The sequence below is a fragment of the Oryx dammah genome, unplaced genomic scaffold, assembly GCF_014754425.2.
Source record: "Oryx dammah isolate SB20612 unplaced genomic scaffold, SCBI_Odam_1.1 HiC_scaffold_22, whole genome shotgun sequence".
NCBI lineage: Eukaryota > Metazoa > Chordata > Mammalia > Artiodactyla > Bovidae > Oryx > Oryx dammah.
In genome coordinates this window covers 9,101,911-9,119,587 of record NW_024070206.1, presented here as the reverse complement: position 1 = coordinate 9,119,587, position 17,677 = coordinate 9,101,911, and the positions used below count along the sequence as shown (strand labels likewise).

General features: G+C 38.3%; 1 protein-coding gene across 1 annotated transcript in view; it reads left to right on the top strand.

Annotated features, from left to right (window-relative positions):
* Positions 1–17,677, top strand: part of DCC (DCC netrin 1 receptor) — an 811,418-nt gene that overhangs the window by 659,411 nt on the left and 134,330 nt on the right. The window contains exons 19-20 of the mRNA XM_040264220.1: positions 3,415–3,522; positions 13,310–13,504. Of these exons, the coding sequence (XP_040120154.1) occupies positions 3,415–3,522; positions 13,310–13,504 (303 nt within the window). The remainder of the gene's footprint in view (positions 1–3,414; positions 3,523–13,309; positions 13,505–17,677) is intronic.

Sequence of the window (17,677 nt, the reverse complement as noted above, 5' to 3'; positions counted from 1 at the left end):
AAGCAGAGACATTACTTTGCTGACAAAGGTCCGTCTAGTCAAAACTATGGTTTTTCCTGTAGTCGTGTATGAATGTGAGAGTTGGACCATAAAGAAAGCTGAGCACTGAAGAATTGATGCTTTTGAACTGTAGTGTTGAGCAGCAAGGAGATCAAACCAGTCAATCCTAAAGGAAACCAGTCTTGAATATTTGTTGGAAGGACTGATGCTGAAGCTGAAGGTCTAATACTTTGGTCACATGTTTGGTATAATACTCTAATTTTTGGTTATCTATTACCTTCCTGGGCTTCCCTGTGGCTCAGCAATAAAGAATCTGCCTGCCAATGCAGGAGACATGAGTTTGATACCTAGGTCAGGAAGACCCTCCTGGAGAAGGAAATGGCAACCAACTCTAATATTCTTGCCTGGGAAATCCCATGGACAGAGGAGCCTGGTGGACTATAGACCATGCAGTTGCAAAACAGTTGAATACAACTGATCAAGTAAACAACAAATTACTTTTCTATCTGTGGCTCAGAAAATATCTTGAATGATCTCTTTATGTGACTAAGCCTTCCCTAAGGTAGCATTGCCTATACAGTGTTTCACTATTACAAATCTTTTTTTTTTCCTTTTGCAAGAATGTTCTTTCTATTTCTTTCCGTTAAAATATATATATGAAACTATGTTTAATATGGATTTCCCCTGTGGCTCAGCTGGTAAAGAATCCACCTGCAATGCAGGAGACCCTGGTTTGAACCCTGGGTCAGGAAGATTCTCTGGAGAAGGGAAAGGCTACCCACTCCAGTATTTGGGCCTGGAGAATTCCATGGAGTGTATAGTCCATGGGGTCGGAAAGAGTTGGATACGACTGAGCGACATTCACTTAACTTTTACTCAAAGATCTTCTCTTCCTTGTCCTTCTTTCTCCTCTTCTTTCTTTTTCCAAAAAAAAAAAAAAAAAAAAAAACTTTAAGTATAGTGAGTACTTTGTCAGGATATTACTGTTAGTACAGCTCTGGTTAATTTAGAATGTTAGTGGCTTTGAGTGGAGAAGGAAATGGCAACCCACTCCAGTATTCTTGCCTGGAGAATCCCATGGATGGAGGAGCCTGGTGGGCTACAGTCCACAGGGTCACAAAGAGTTGGATACAACTGAGCGACTTAACTAACTAGTGGCTTTGAGAATGGGGTATTGGAAATAAAATGGTACAATAGATGGGAATGTTTGGTGTCCCCCTGTCTGGAATTCTTTTAGTAAGAGAAGCTGGAAATAGAGTGTCCGTAACGCTCAGATTCTGTACTATACAGTCAATAGAAAAGCCGAAGAGAATTGCAAGTGTGGAGCTGCTGCTGCTGCTAAGTCGCTTCAGTCATGTCCAACTCTGTGCGACCCCATAGACGGCAGCCCACCAGGCTCCGCCGTCCCTGGGATTCTCCAGGCAAGAACACTGGAGTGGGTTGCCATTCCTTTCTCCAATGCATGAAAGTGAAAAGGGAAAGTGAAGTCACTCAGTCGTGTCCGACTCTTCGAGACCCCATGGACTGCAGCCTACCAGGCTCCTCCATCCATGGGATTTTCCAGGCAAGAGTATTGGAATGGGGTACCATTAGGCATTCAGAATTAGGACCAGTTTGCAATACACAGCAGGTGAATGTGATACACAAGCATTCCTGTGCAGAAATCAGGAAATTGCTCTGAACCCCAGTGTGGAAGTTAGATGTGTTCCTAAACTGCCTACGTCACACCTAGGGTAACTGAAAAAGACTATAGACAATAGACGGGGGCACTGTGAGTTACCTGGAAGGAAAAGGAAGTGCATTTCAAAGCATAACCAGTGAGAAAGCAGGTCAGAGGGAATCTGAAGGATGCTGGCTGAGGTTGGCCAGTTTGCTGTTGCCTTTGAAGTGTATTTAAACTTTTGATGAGCAACATACAGGGGGAGGAAAGTCTTTTTATCCTTCCAGGCTTTTGGCTGAGAGTCCCTGTAATAAAAGACAGATGAACAGGAGGAAAACAAACAGATGTCTGATAATAAATATAGATTAGTGTACATGGAAGATACCCAAGAAAACAATAATCCCCTCAAATGGCCACCATCTTCAATACCGTCTCCAGCTAAAGACAAAGATGCTGGGAGGTTAGGGAGACAGTAGCGGGAATTTTTCAGACAAATCGCAATAAACAAGCACGTGGTCATCATGTACATTGAAGTGTCTGTCTCCTCGTCATCCTCCTCTTCCTGGTACAAAAGGGAAATAAAATGTTAGTGGCTCAGTCATGTCCAGCTCTTTCTGACCCCATGGACTGTAGCCCCTGGGCTCTTCTGTGAATGGAGTTCTCCAGGCAAGAATACTAGAGTGGGTTGCCATGATCTTCTCCAGGGGATCTTCCTGACCCAGCGATTGAACCTGGGTCTCTCACATTGCAGACAGATTCTTTATCGTCTAAGCACCAGGGAAGCCCATGGCACATAAATGGGGATACCTTATAAAACATTAATTTCTCTTTTATGAGAAGGTAACTTCTACTCGGTTTTCAGAACTTTTGTTCTGTCTGCTTTTTAAAAAAATAGTCAACTTAAGATAATTCTTATGCCAAAGAGACAAAATATTTAGGGCTGGCGATTTCTGCTCCCCTCAAACAACATTGGGAAGAGTAGCTCTAAGCAAGACAGGGTTTCTTGACATCTTTACTTCCTACCAGTTTGATCCTTCTGCCAAGGCAGGAGATGCAAGAGAGGCAGGTTCGATCCCTGGGAAAGGAAGATCTCCTGAAGAAGGGAATGGCAACCCACTCCAGTATTCTTGCCTGGGAAATCCCATGGACGAAGGAGTCTGGTGGGCTATCGTCCACGGTGTCGCCAAGAGTCAGACATGATTAAATGACTGAGCACACACATGCCGGTTGATACTAAGACCCTCATAGATTCCTTGTCTCCTCTATTTTCAAATATTTATTTTCCTTCTTGTTGGGAGATAACCAGATGTTACCTAAGCAAAATGTTGTGACCTGCATTTAAATTCATTTTTTAAGGAAAAATAGCATTAGGTGAACTTTCACTTACTAATCCTGCACTTGTAACAGAATGTTTGTTTCTCGGAGACATGTAGCCATTGATCTTGATAACGTTTATAATGGTTCTTGAATTTTAGTGAATCGCTCACTTGAAAATGCCAATTATACTTTTCTCTATAGTCATACATATTCTGTTTTCCTCTCTATAATCTCACCTTTGAAAGGCAGTTAACTTCCTGGAAAAATATTAATTCCTATGTCTTTGCTTAATTCAGATACTTAAATCATCCATGGTAAAATAAGCATGATATATGGCATGAGAGATCCTGCGTGTCAGCATCGTGATTAGAAGCACCATAAATGTCTATTTTCTTTCACATCCAATGACAAGACCATGTTTCTGTTTCACCTCACAGCCCCGACCTCTGCTCCGAAGGATTTGACAGTCATTACTCGAGAAGGGAAGCCTCGCACTGTCATCGTGAGCTGGCAGCCTCCCTTAGAAGCCAATGGGAAAATTACTGGTAGGCATCTCAGCTTTATTTCCTGTGCTGCTCCGCGTGGCCTGCCGTGGCTTACCTCCCGCATGCCGCTCAAACCTCTTATGTATTAGGTTTCTGTCCCAGCATCTCTGTTGACTCCTGACCCTCTCTGATTGTCTCCTCTTACCACTGCTGACCTTGGAATTCTTCTAATGGAGCCTACAAATATACACCCCAGCACATTTCCTTTGTGTTGCTTCCTGAAAGATGTATATTCCAATTAGTGTAGACCTTCTCTGTTTCATTCTGTGTGGCATTAGGATAACCTCTTAATGGAACTCCTTTGAGCCTAAATGACTAAAAAGAAGCCAGTTGTTGGGCAATTATAAAATATAAAAGACACTTAATGGCCATGTATTTTCCTAGGAAACATAGGAAGGAGACTTGTCTGAGGGTTTTTAGTTTCTCACTTAGCTCTTAGCTTCTTACTTAAATCATAAGGTTCAGAAAACATTTGATATTGATGGATGGAAATTGAACTTAATGAATATTTCACAGTGACAGATTTTATTTTGCCAAATATTACAGATAACATCGATGCCTAATTAAAGCATCCATTAGAAGCCTGTAATGTTAATTTAGTATGAAAAATATAATGGAATTCTATTAGAGATTTTGCATTTAAATGATCACTTTAGGCGTTTAATAGATGTCTCCATAGCATATAATTATTATGAAAAATATTGTATAACTAAAAATGTGCACATTATAGTCTAATTAACTTGAACCGTTGGGTTAGGCACATGTAAGAGTCACTCCTGTTTCTGCATTTTTGCATACCAAGAGTGGATAGCACTAGTATACATTAACAAAGCAATTCAGCTATTCTCTGGTACAGAGATAAGCATGGGAATTACAGTTCAGATGGCACATGTACTTGATGTGAGTTACTTTTTGAATTTTACAAAATGAAAAGGTAATGTGAAAATTCCAAATGTGGTTTAAATTTAAGCTGAAGACTTTTTTCCTCCAAGAAATTGCTCTTCCTACAATAGCAAACAGAATTTTAATTTGAGCTGACAAATATGGAAAAAAAAGAGGGACATACAGTCTCCCCAGAATCTGATATACTCAGTTGTCACTGTGCCAGACCTTCTGAAACTGAGGCTGGCTCATTCTAATTTTTTGTTTTTCTCCATTCAGTGTTATGACCTCTTTCCATTGGTTCTATTTCAGTACTTTTGGAGATTCTGATTTGTTTACATGATGACTTCTATTATGTTATTAACAGTTGTTTATAAGCATATGGTAAATCAACAGATAATAAGTTTAAGAAGAAAACAATCCAGAGTAGGAATTGTCTGAATAAAAATAAGTTCTAATAGAAAAAAATATACTTTGGGGTAAAGGATAAAACAAGTCATATATTACCCAGTTCTTCACTTTATTTAAATAAATCTCACCAAATGGTCTATGCGAAAAATAGAATGTGTTTTCAACTCTGAAAAAAATGCTTAATTTTGCTTTTCAGTTGGAACAAAAAATGGAAGTCGGCCCCAAATTAAGAAATGTAAATTAATCTGAGCGATAAAATTTTGTGTGCTAATGTCACAGTGCATTTATAACAAACTGTGTCCACATATTTTATTTAGAATTGTATGTTCAGTAATTCTCATGACTAAAAATCTATTCTTTCACAATTGCATAGTTTAAGTATGAAAAGAACTAATTTTCCCCTTTAAAGAATAGTTTATTTGTTAAAGTCAGTTTATAATTATCATTCTAAGCTATTTTGACTCAATTCAACAGGGAGCAAACACTAAGAACCCTTAATACAACTTTAAACAACACTTAAAACAACTTCCGTTCCATGCCTGTTTTGATACTTTCATTCAAATCAATTCCAAAAAATAGTATGATAAAATATTTAAAGCACCAGCTCTTTAGACTGAGGGCCCAGATTTTCTGCACTCAGTTTCTTGTGAAAGTCCAAAGGAAGACGTGAGTTCTCTTCCAGTGTGTGGGGACACGTGTTTACCTGTGTGGAGGAATATACTCCTGTCCTGCTTCCATATTTCTTTGTTTTCCTAAATCCCTCTATGCCCACAGTAGAACAAGATCATTAAGAACCTAGCCTTCTGATGGAGATGACTGAGCAGGTTATTTCATCTCCCTGAGTCTCCCTTTAGGACTCCTTTTATAGAATTGTTATAATAAAGGACTGAGAACAGTCCCTGATACCCTGTGAGCACTGAAATAATTTAGTGATTATTCTTCCCAGTTGAAATTCATTCAGGAGCAGGTGTTCATCAATGTACTCTGCTCAGAACCCAGACCATCAATTTGTAAGTGTACATGATGATGAACGTGTGTATGTGGGTGTGCACACACATGTGCTCAGTTGTGTCTGACTTGGTGACCCCATGGATAGCAGCCTGACAGGTTCCTCAATCCGTGGGGTTTTTCAGCAAGGATAGTGGAGTGGGTTGTCATTTCCTCCTCCAGGGGATCTTCCCAACCCAGGGATCAAACCTATGTCTCCTGTGTCTCCTGCATTGCAGGCAGCTTCTTTACCACTGAGCCATATAGATATGTGTATATATGTGTACATAGATTTATATTTCAAAAAGATGAAACAAAAAATGTTGACAAGGGAGATCCAGATTATTCCAGTGCCTCAGTTCCTTGATCATAAGCTGACAGCTTGGGAATTTAGACTGATGTTTTCAGAAGAAAATGGTTCCAAATGAATTAAACATTTAGTATAAGCTTGTCCTTCTCCTCAGCACTTTTGTATTGTAAGTAGTCATATGTTCCCTATTCTTCTGTTTTGAAATAAAGAGTCAAGGGCCTTCTGGGGTAAATAATTCTCCTAAAGTCAGATAACCAAGAAATAGCAGAGCTAGGCTATGAAACTCAGGTTCCTACTCTTAACTATTACACTAAGCTTTGTTCTTCTTACTAGTACTGGCCCAAATCAATGACAGTCAACTGATTTATGACTTAATTTGTCTGAGGATGGATTGAACATAGAACCTTTTTAAAACTCCCTGAGTGATTTTAATATATAATTAGAATTGTGAAACATTGATCTAAATAAATGCAGCATCCAGCATTAAGATCAAACACCAATATAGATAAAAGAGAGCTTCAGAGGTTGTTTCCTTATCAATACCATCTAATGACTAAGGTTACACCCTCTTTTCTGTGTATTTTGACACTCTAGTCCCATTCCTTTCCTTGAAATTCTCTTCTCACTTGACTTCTGTAAAACTGCCTAACCACTTTTCTTCCCAATTCCAGGCTGTAATTTCTCAGTCCCCTAGTCATCCTTTTCTTCCACCTGTTCCAGAAGTGCTATTTCCCGGAACGCAGATCTTTTCGTTCTTTTTGTTACTTTCTCTGATAAAAGTTATCCACGCTATAGCCAGGACTTCAGTGAACTTGCAGTTAATGTCTCTGAAATCTGTATCTCCATCCAAGGAGTTCTAAATATACACATCCCATCTCATGCTGTACATTTACACTTCTCTGTCTTACTGGAAACTGGTTCTACTCCCCAAGCCCTCTTTCCGCCATTCTTCTGTTTTTAGTCTAACACCCACCACAAACAGCCAAGTGGTGCACTATTATATTCTGGAATAGGTTGTTAGCTCATTGACATTGTGAACCGAGCTGGACACTCACACTGGAATCATATGTGTCTATTATTCTTACTTGCATCTTTTCAGAAGCTCCCACCATTCACCCAACTGCAGAAAGTGGCATCTTAGTCTCATCTTGACTTCTTCCTGTCCATCCCCTTTCCATATTATCATGTGAAAAAATCTAAATGCTTATAGTACAAGGCTGAAAGCTCTAGGAGAACAGGGTTCAGATTTTGTTTAATTCTTTCTCCCCAGTAACAATATCTTTGACACTCAATAGGTAATTAATAAACATCTGTTGAGTGGAACGATCATCAAATTGATATTCAATATATTGTTTGATTTGACTCTGTAGTGCCAGCTTCCAAACAAGGTATTTATTAAGCCTTATTAATATAAATAAATAAAAGCTTTAGCATTTACTAAATAGTTACTATGTAAAGATAATTTAATAGAAATACCCATATATTTTAAGTTTTTAAAGCGCATTATCTCACAGCAACTTGTTTTCTGATAAGTTAATTAAGACATAACTTGGATAAAGCAAGTTGCTCAAGGTTGCAACAAAGCTAGTTAATATTAGCAGTATTACTTGAGTTCAAGCTTCCCTGAATCCATAACCCATAATTTTTGACCACAAAAGAATAGAAAATTGGTCCTCATTTTTAATATATCTACCTCTGTGTACATATACTTATTAGAATCAGTTCTTTAAAGATGAGAAGCCCTCTTTGGGCTGAGCTCCTTGCTGGGAGGGGCCAGTTCTATATGGTCTTCCCGGTTCTTATCAGCCTCCCTGATCCATGGAAAGGAATCAGCCATGAGTGGAAGTATGGAAAAGGACAGAAGAGAGATGAGAGGTGGAGGTGAATACTTTCTGACACTTTGCTTCTGGAATGACAACTACCTATTCGTATACGTGCATGTGAGCTAAGTCGCTTCAGTCGTGTCCAGCTCTTTGCACCCTAGGCACTGTAGCCCACCAGGCTCCTCTGTCCGTGGGATTCTCTGCGCAAGAATACTGGAATGGGTTGCCATGCCCTCCTCCAGGGGATCTTCCCAACCCAGGGATCAAACCTGAGTCTCTTATGTCTCCTGCACTGGCAGGCTTTTTTTTTTTTTTTTTTTAACCACTAGCACCATGTGGGGAGCCCAGGTACTTGTATAAGTAGAGTCAAAATGAAAGATGCATGATGCTATGTTTTATATGTATTTAGACAAATGGTATTTCCATGCTAGAATGCCCAGGTAAATTAATAAACCCAAAAGGTTTTGCAACCTATGGTAGAATGTAATACTCTTTCAGTCAGTGTGGTGGATAAGAGATAAAAATGAAGTGGAAAAAATATAAAATTAGACAGAGAGGAATGAACATATGGATACAGAAAGGTAGCGACAAACCTGTAAATGCATCCCAGCTTGTGTGGTTATGTGGAAATCTCCAAGGTGAGACTTCAGTAGTGGACTTAATAGCCTCGAAACATGTTAAACTCATTCACCAAATGAAGTTCTATGGTTTCTCTAAGGCTAGATGTTAGAGTTCCGAGTAACGTAGTCTGTTTATGTTCTCCATCTCAGTATTCAAATTTATAACCAATGATGGTTCTTTTTATTTTAATAAGTTTAAGAAAATTGCTTAAATACAAATTGGGGTCAGAACCTGATGGAGCACTTTTAGCTTTACTTATGTGATGCCAGAACTGTCATTTTTTAAAACATTTTATTTATTATTATTATTAGTATTCTGGCCACACCGTGTGGTATGTGGGATCTTAGTTCCCCAACCAGGGATCTAACCCACACCCCCTGCAGTGGGAGCATGATGCCTTAACCACTGGACTGGGAAGTCCAGGGAAGTCCAGGGAAGTCTTGGAACTGTCATTTTAAAATGCTTCAGTGAATACGCTTCACATAGAAAAACAATGAAGGCAAGTATTATATTCTTAATGGAGAAAATCAGGGATAATTGTAGCTGACATGGGATGGGAGCACAGTCATCCAAACTTTAAAGTTTGTCATGCTCTTACAAGAGCCCATGAAAACTTGAACAATTTCATTAAATGTCATGAATTTAAAACTTAAATACTTACAGGCTAAAGGGTTTTATTCAATAAGTGAGTTTCCATACCTATTATCCAGAGACTATTTTATTAGTTTTTTTGAAGAATAATAAGTAATATAAGACATGGCTCCTGAACTAAAGGAATGTTCTTATTCTTTTGGAGAGATAAGATATGCATGTAATAAGAGCTAGAAAAGTATTATTAGTGCCAGGCCCTTCTTTTCAATAGATGTGGTTTCTTTGGGCGCAAAAATGGAGACTCCTCTGGCTTAAAGAGTAGTAGGAGATTTTATTGATGTTGACCACAGGGGCTGAGTTCTCAGTGAATGGACACCTATGAATCAGAAACAACTCCTTTATCCAACGGTATTTTACCATCCCTTTTGAAGTGCAGTCTTCCAATTTTAATACCATCCAGAGGGAGGAGTCATATAACCTTTATAAATTTTGCAGACTTTTTTTTTTTGTGGTAGGTCCTTTATCTTTCCCTGAGCTTTCCACATCTTAGACATTCATATTTGTAGCATCAACATCTCAACAAATATATTACAAAAATTACTGAATTAACACGATCAACTAAAGCAGTGATCCCTGACTATACTAGAAGACAGAAGTCACTGGGGTGCAGATTCCTGGGGTTACCAGAAATCTATTTTACTTGTCACTGCTGTGTAACAACATTACCACAAATTTAGCAGTTTAAAAGCACACACACTTGCAATCTCACTGTTTCTGTCAGTCAGGAATCCAATCTCAATTTAGCCGGGTAATCGGCTTTAAGGTCTCTTACAAAGTGGTAATCAAGGAGTTGGCTTCGGCTGATGTCTCACTTGAGGCTTACCTGGGGAAACACTAGCATCTAAGCTTAAGTAGTTTTTGGCAAGACTCAGTTGCTCACTGGCTGTTGATCAGTTGCAGACTCAGTTCCTTGACACGTGGTCTTCTCCATCTGGCGACCTATTTCATCAAAGCCAACAAGGGAGTCTGCTAGCAAGACAGAAGTTACAACTCATGTAACATCATCATGGAAGCAACAGTCCATCACATTTGCTTTATTCTCTTGGTTAAAAGCAAGCCTTAGGTCCTGTCTAAACTCAGCGAGAAAGGACTGCACAAAGATATAACTACCAGGAGGCAGGCATAATTGGGGGTTATCAAAGACTTGTCTGCCGTCTCTCCAGTCAAAATGCCCTCAGCCTGGGAGAGGCTCAGTGGGACAAATTAAGAGAATAGCATTGACATAATGTGCTACCATGTGTAAAATAGCTAGTGGAAACCTGATGTATATATAACACACAGGGAGCTCAGGTCGGTGTTCTGGATGACCTGGAGGAGTGGGAGGGAGGCTCAGGAGTGAAGGGATATATTTTTACATATAACTGATTTATACTGTTACACAGCAGAAACTAACACAGCATTGTTAGTTTTAATTTTAATTTTAAATTAAAAATTTTTTTAAACCAAAATACCCTTTCTTGAACTCTGTGGTTTGTAACTTATACCTAGTCCCCAGGTAATTCTTATGATGAGGCAGATTTGAGAAATAACAAAGTCAAAAAAAGTGGAAGCCAGATTAAAATAGATGCAAGGTTTCAGCATTGACAAGAATTTAAGAGAAATGGACTTCCAGAAGAGGTAGTTTGTGGCATTGCTTAATCCTAAAGAATCACAAGGAAGAAGTATCCAGTTCACTGTCTAGAACACATCCCCTAAACTGAGATATAATTCTGTAAATTACTATAGGATTAAGTGAAAATGATACAAAATCATATAAGTATTCTTCTATGTATTGGAATGGATTACAGAGTTCACAGAAAGGAGAGCTCACTATAGAGGAAGGTTTCACATGTTCAGTTCAGTTCAGTTCAGTCGCTCAGTCATGTCTGACTCTTTGTGACCCCATGAATCACAGCATGCCAGGCCTCCCTGTCCATCACCAACACTCGGAGTTCACTCAGACTCACATCCATTGAGTCAGTGATGCCATCCAGCCATCTCATCCTCTGTCGTCCCCTTCTCCTCCTGCCCCCAATCCCTCCCAGCATCAGAGTCTTTTCCAATGAGTCAACTCTTTGCATGAGGTGGCCAAAGTACTGGAGTTTCAGCTTTAGCATCATTCCTTCCAAAGAAATCCCAGGGTTGATCTCCTTCAGAATGGACTGGTTGGATCTCCTTGCAGTCCAAGGGACTCTCAAGAGTCTTCTCCAACACCACAGTTCAAAAGCATCAATTCTTCGGCGCTCAGCCTTCTTCACAGTCCAACTCTCACATCCATACATGACCACAGGAAAAACCATAGCCTTGACTAGGTGGACCTTAGTCGGCAAAGTAACGTCTCTTCTTTTGAATATGCTACCTAGGTTGGTCATAACTTTTCTTCCAAGGAGTAAGCGTCTTTTAATTTCATGGCTGCAGTCACCATCTGCAGTGATTTTGGAGCCCCCCAAAAATAAAGTCCGACACTGTTTCCACTGTTTCCCCCATCTATTTCCCATGAAGTGATGGGACCAGATGCCTAAACTGGACCTTGATGGATGGGTAGAAATTGGATGATGAAAGAAAGGAAAGGTGAAGTGGTGTGAAGAATAAGAGGGAAGTAGGTGTGAGCACAGCACGGAAATCAGTCTTCCTGGAGTAAGGGTTGTGCTGAGATGTAAGAAGTGTGGATGCTTGTTTTGGCAGGGAAGTGAATCTGAGTTAGAGAACCTTCTGACATGACCTCTGAAAGAACTATGTATGAAGGTCCCCGGTCAAAATGGGACAAGTGGGACTGAAAAGGAAGGACTAGGAGAATCAAAGGAGGATAACTTTTAATTTTTTTAGAGCTTTCTTTTTTATCGTAGTATAACTGCTTTACGTTGTCGTGTTAGTTTCTGATGTACAACAGAGTGGATCAGTTATATGCATACGTATATCCTCCCCCTCTTGAGCCTCCCTCCAACCTCCTCCATCCCACCTCTCTCGGTCATCACAGAGCACCAAGCTGAGCTCCCTCTGCTATGGAGACAATTGGTTTTAAAAGTGTTACTTACAAAGAAATGTATTCAATCCATAAGCTCAGACCTAGAGATAAAGTTGATGGCCTATCTAATGCAGATACCATTGCAGAATTTTAACAGAGATAGGGGCTGACCAAATTCATGTAGCAAAGGCACCTGCAATGAGTTGTTTTATAGTTTATACTGCACCGTTATCTGATATATATTGTAATATAAAGTGATGAATTATTGCTTTAAAATAAAAGCTACCTTAAATATTAGCCAAATAAAATGTTAGAGTATAAAGAGTTTACAGGGATAACTGGATCTGTTTGGGTGCATATTAGATTACCACCATTGAGAACACTACTGTTATTCAAGTAACATATCCCCTAACACAGAGGATGAATGAGACTATCAAATGATGAATTTATTAATGTTTGAAATATTAACTAGATAACCTACAGTAATCAAAAAATACTTCTTCTTTCTGTTTGTTTATTTTTGCTTAGGTGGGATGGGCTAGGGGAAAGAGTATTGGAATTTTAGTATGGTAATAGAGGATTTATCCTAGCCCTTTTATCAGTTAGCTTGGGTTCTTCTCAGCTTTATCATCTATGAAAAGAGAGCCAACAGTGTCCCTGCCAACCTCACAGAGTTATTACAGTAATCAAATATGATCATTTATTTTTATGGCACTTTAAAATATTGGGCATTTTATACTTTTCAATGTATTTTTATTATTTAAACACTAGCCAAAATAAACATTACTTATTTTCATTATTGGATACAGTGAAAATGACAGACTTGTTATCTATCTTTTAAGTTTTTCCTCATGTTTGTATATTAGAGCAAACCAATAATCAGGATTTACAGACAGCAGAAACCTCACATTTTTAAATATGGCAGATAGTTTTAACAGCTTATTCCATTTTTTAGATCCTGTACACTGAAGTAATTCTTTTTCTAATCTTTGCAATACCAAAAACAAAATCATTACTTGCCAAACTGGCTACTGCACTTTATAGCTTGTAGATATATAATAATCCTTGAAAATTGTACTTGGGAAATATGGATGTTTGGAAACAAGTAGTGCATGTAGTCAGGACACTAAACAAAGGTGTGTTCATTTATTTTTGCAGCTTACATCTTGTTTTATACCTTGGACAAGAACATTCCAATTGATGACTGGATTATGGAAACAATCAGTGGTGATCGGCTTACTCATCAAATCATGGATCTCAACCTGGACACTGTGTATTACTTTCGAATTCAAGCACGAAATGCCAAGGGAGTGGGGCCTCTCTCGGATCCCATCCTCTTCAGGACTCTGAAAGGTTGGAATCATTTCGTGTCATTTCCTTTTCTTTCTTTTTTTTTCCCTATGGAGCAGTTATAAAATAGTTTTGAAGTCTGTTTAGGGAATTGCCTTAAACCATCTCTCTTGGCACCATGACTACAGTGGACATTCAAAAGAAGTTAAAATGCAAATTAAAACCAAAATGAGATATCACCTTAAGCCTGTTAGAATGAGTGTCATCCAAAAGAGAAGAGACAACAAATGCTACCTTGGCTATGGAGAAGAGAGAACCCTGGTGCACCATTTGGGTATGTAAATTGGTGCAGCCACTACGGAAAACAGTATGGAGGTTCCTCAAAAAATTACAAATAGAAATACCATATGATCTAGCAATTCCACTTCTGGGAATATATTCAAAGAAGACAAAAACATTGACTCTCTAAGATACTTGCATCCTGATGTTCATAGGAGTATTATGTACAACAACCAAGACATGGAAACAACATAATGTCCACTGATGGATATAATGGAATATATATATATATATAATGAAATATACATATAATGGAATATTACTCAACCACACACAAAAACATGGAAATCCTACCATTTGTGACAGTATGGATGGACCTTGCAGGTGTTATGCTAAGTGAAATAATTCAGAGAGAAAGACAAATGCTGTATGATCTCACTTATATATGAGATCTAAACAAACAGATAAACACCAAACTCAGAAAAAGACATCAGATTTGTGGTTATCAAAGGTAGGAGTTGATGAAGGAAGGATTTGGAGGAAAGTAATTAAAAGGTACAAACTTTCAGTTATAAGAGATGTAGGTACTAGGGAGGTAATAAACAGATGATGACTATAGTTAACACTGCTGTCTGATACACAGGAAAGTTGTTAAGAGAGTATATTCCAATAGTTATGAAGAAAAATTTTTCCTTTTATTGTATTTATACAAGATAATGGTTATTAACTAAAGCTATTATGATAATCATTTCACAATATATGTAAATAAATCATCTTGCTATATATCTTATACAGTGATGTGGAGTTTCCCAGCTGGTGCTGGTGATAAAGAATCTGCCTGCCAGTGCAAGAGATGCGGGTTCAATCCCTGGGTTGGGAAGATCCCCTGGAAGAAGGCATGGCAACCCACTCCAGTATCCTTGTTTGGAGAACCCTATGTACAGAGGAGTCTGGCGAGCTACAGTCCATAGCATTGCAAAGAGTTGGACACAACTGAAGTGACTTAGGATGCGTGTCAGTTATTTCTTAAATAATTGAAAAAAAATTAGAAACTGGAACAAATAAGATAAAAGATAATTAATTAAAAGTTACCTTTTTATGCTGAAAGCCAGCATGTCAAAGAAATATCTGTTATTACATTTTCTATCATCAGCACAAAGCAGACATATTTAACTTGACTTTTTTTCCATTACACTCCTTTTGGAATTTTGTATTGACTTCATGTATATGGGCTCTATTCAAAATATAATGAAACACTTTAACCATTGTGTTTAAGGGATAAAAATTAAAAAGCATTTTATTACATGAACTGCATGCATACTGTCTACTACCAAGTTTAAGTATTTCCTTTCGGGAACTAGTGTTCTTATTAAAAGAAATTTTGATATGGCAAGACAGAAAATCTCAAACAAAATTAATTTTTTTAAGGACACAGATTGGCAACATGAAAAAAATATCTTAAATCATTACTAGAAGAAAACTCTACATGCTTACAAGTATAGAAATAACTGCTCAATTTAAGGATAGTTGTATGTTTACAAAGAAAAATAAAAGGCCTAAGAATAGTGACTACCTCATAATGATCTTCATATAATTTCTTTCTGTTTTAGAGCACAACATTATTATTATTTTTTTTTTGGTGGATGAATGATTTCAAGAGCCTCTATTATTTAGCAATTGAAAATAATTCAGATGTTCCATAGATGATATTTAAAGATGTGTATTTAAAGTATGATATGTGTTATTGTTGCTAAGTCATGTCCAACTCTTTGCCACCCCATGGACTGCAGCCCACCAGGCTCCTCTGTCCATGGAATTTCCCAGGCAAGAATACTGGAGTGGGTTGCCATTTCCTTCTCCAGGGGATCTTTTAAACCCAGGAATTGAACTCATGTCTACTGCTTGGAAGACAGATTCCTTACCATCTGAGCCACCAGGGAAGCTTTTCAAGAGGATACTTAGTTTTTAAATCCCTTACCACATTATGCCCATATATCTGTCTGAAACCTTAACAAAACATGATGGCAAGCCACTGACAAATTAGCAACAAATATCTGGGTTGACATTTTTACCCATTTATTTGGACAAACTCAAGAAGAGACTTAGAATAACTACATAGCCCATTTCTCAGTTCTCCTAGGAAAAATACTCTAACAGTAGACTTTTAGATGCTGGTGATTGAGCTATTCAAAAGCTAGATCTGGTAGCAGCTAATCTGAAAGTTTGCCAAGAACATGTAAATAAGCATTCAGCCTAAGCCTACATGACAGCTCTTTAACGATAGAGTAGAAGTTGGAAGGAAGGCAAGAGGAAAATGAGCCAGTCTTCGCCTATCCAGATTTTTAGGACTTCATGTCTAAATCAGCAATTGAAAGGAAACTGGTTATTCATTTTGTGGGAGGATGAAATGTAACTAGATAATGTTTCACAAATGTTTCATCTTTATCTATAGACAAGTGCCAAACTAATTTCATGCTTACAATGTATGCCAACTAGAGATCTCACAGAGGGTTTAAGATAACTTAAGACAATGTATTAAGCAGCAGAGAGATGAGTTATCTAGGATTTATAGGCCCACACTGATCACCATCCTGTGGGTTATTTAATGAACTTCATATCCCATTTGGTACTATTTACTCTAAGTGCCCTGAACTCATCCATGAGATGTTTAAGAGTAAGAACAAATTCAGGATACGTTATATGTCACAATAGTCCATAAGGGTTATTTCTAATATCCTGATATGGATGTTTAAGATTATCTACCCCAAGTATATCATATTCAATTAATAGACAATTAGATTTTTATGCTCTCTTGTGCTGTGCTTAGTCGCTCAGTCATGTCCCATTCTTTGCAACCCCATGGACTATAGCCCCCGAGACCCCTCTGTCCATGGGGATTCACCAGGCAAGAATACTGCAGTGGGTTACCATGTCCTCCTCCAGGGAATCTTCCCAACCCAGGGATCGAACCCAGGTCTCCCGCACTGCCGGCAGATTCTTTATCATCTGAGCCATGAGGGAAGCCCATGGTCTTATAGTAAACAAAGTTTCAGATGTCTTAAATGTGTTTTAAATGATTCAGACATTGATGTTGCCTATATATCAACAATTGATATTGAATAGGCACGAACTTTATATGTATGTCACATGACAGATGGTCTAAGGTAAATAAATTACTCATCATAAGAGATTTGAAGCCACAGTGAGTCACATCTACACTAAAGATAAAATGCTCTCTGATTTAAGATTTTCCATTTCCAAAGCTGCTTCAAAATAGAAGGCCTCTGTCCATCAGAATGTAATGTCTGACAGACAGAAAGGCTTCCTTGTTGTCCTGAAGCTGAGGAAATTCTCAGTGGTCTGTGCAAGTTGCAAATTGTGCATTAGTCAGTTGTTAACAGCATCATTTTCTCATGCCCAGTCTTTGTAAAGATAGAGGCATTTTCTACTAGAGAGTAAGGTTTTTCTTTTTCTTTTTTGTTTTGGCCACCAGTCAGAGAAGTACAGGCAGCTCAATCTGTAATCATTGGTTAAATAAAAGGATGCTTATAACTTAAAAGGGATTAAATTGTCATTGCCTTTTTAAATTTTTTGTACATGCATTGTACAACATTGTACATATATGCAGTAGATCTGATTCTTTCTTTGAAATGTTAATTGGAAGAATGTTGAACTTCATTCTCTGACCCCAGAGGACTCTCCCATCTCCAGATTCCATATTATGATACCTGCACAGTAGAGAAACCTTGGAAGAAGTCTGAAATGTATGTTTATTTCTGCCCATCACATGAGTCATTCCTTCTAGTAAAGTAAGCTTCTCCATGTTGGACTGTCAAGTAATAAGGAGGAAGGACATTCCTGAAGGATTAAACCAAACAGGGCATCTGTGGAGACATGAAGTCGTTTCCCACAAGAGAAGCAGAGTCGTCAGCAGTGGAAGAGCACTAGAGTAGGGTC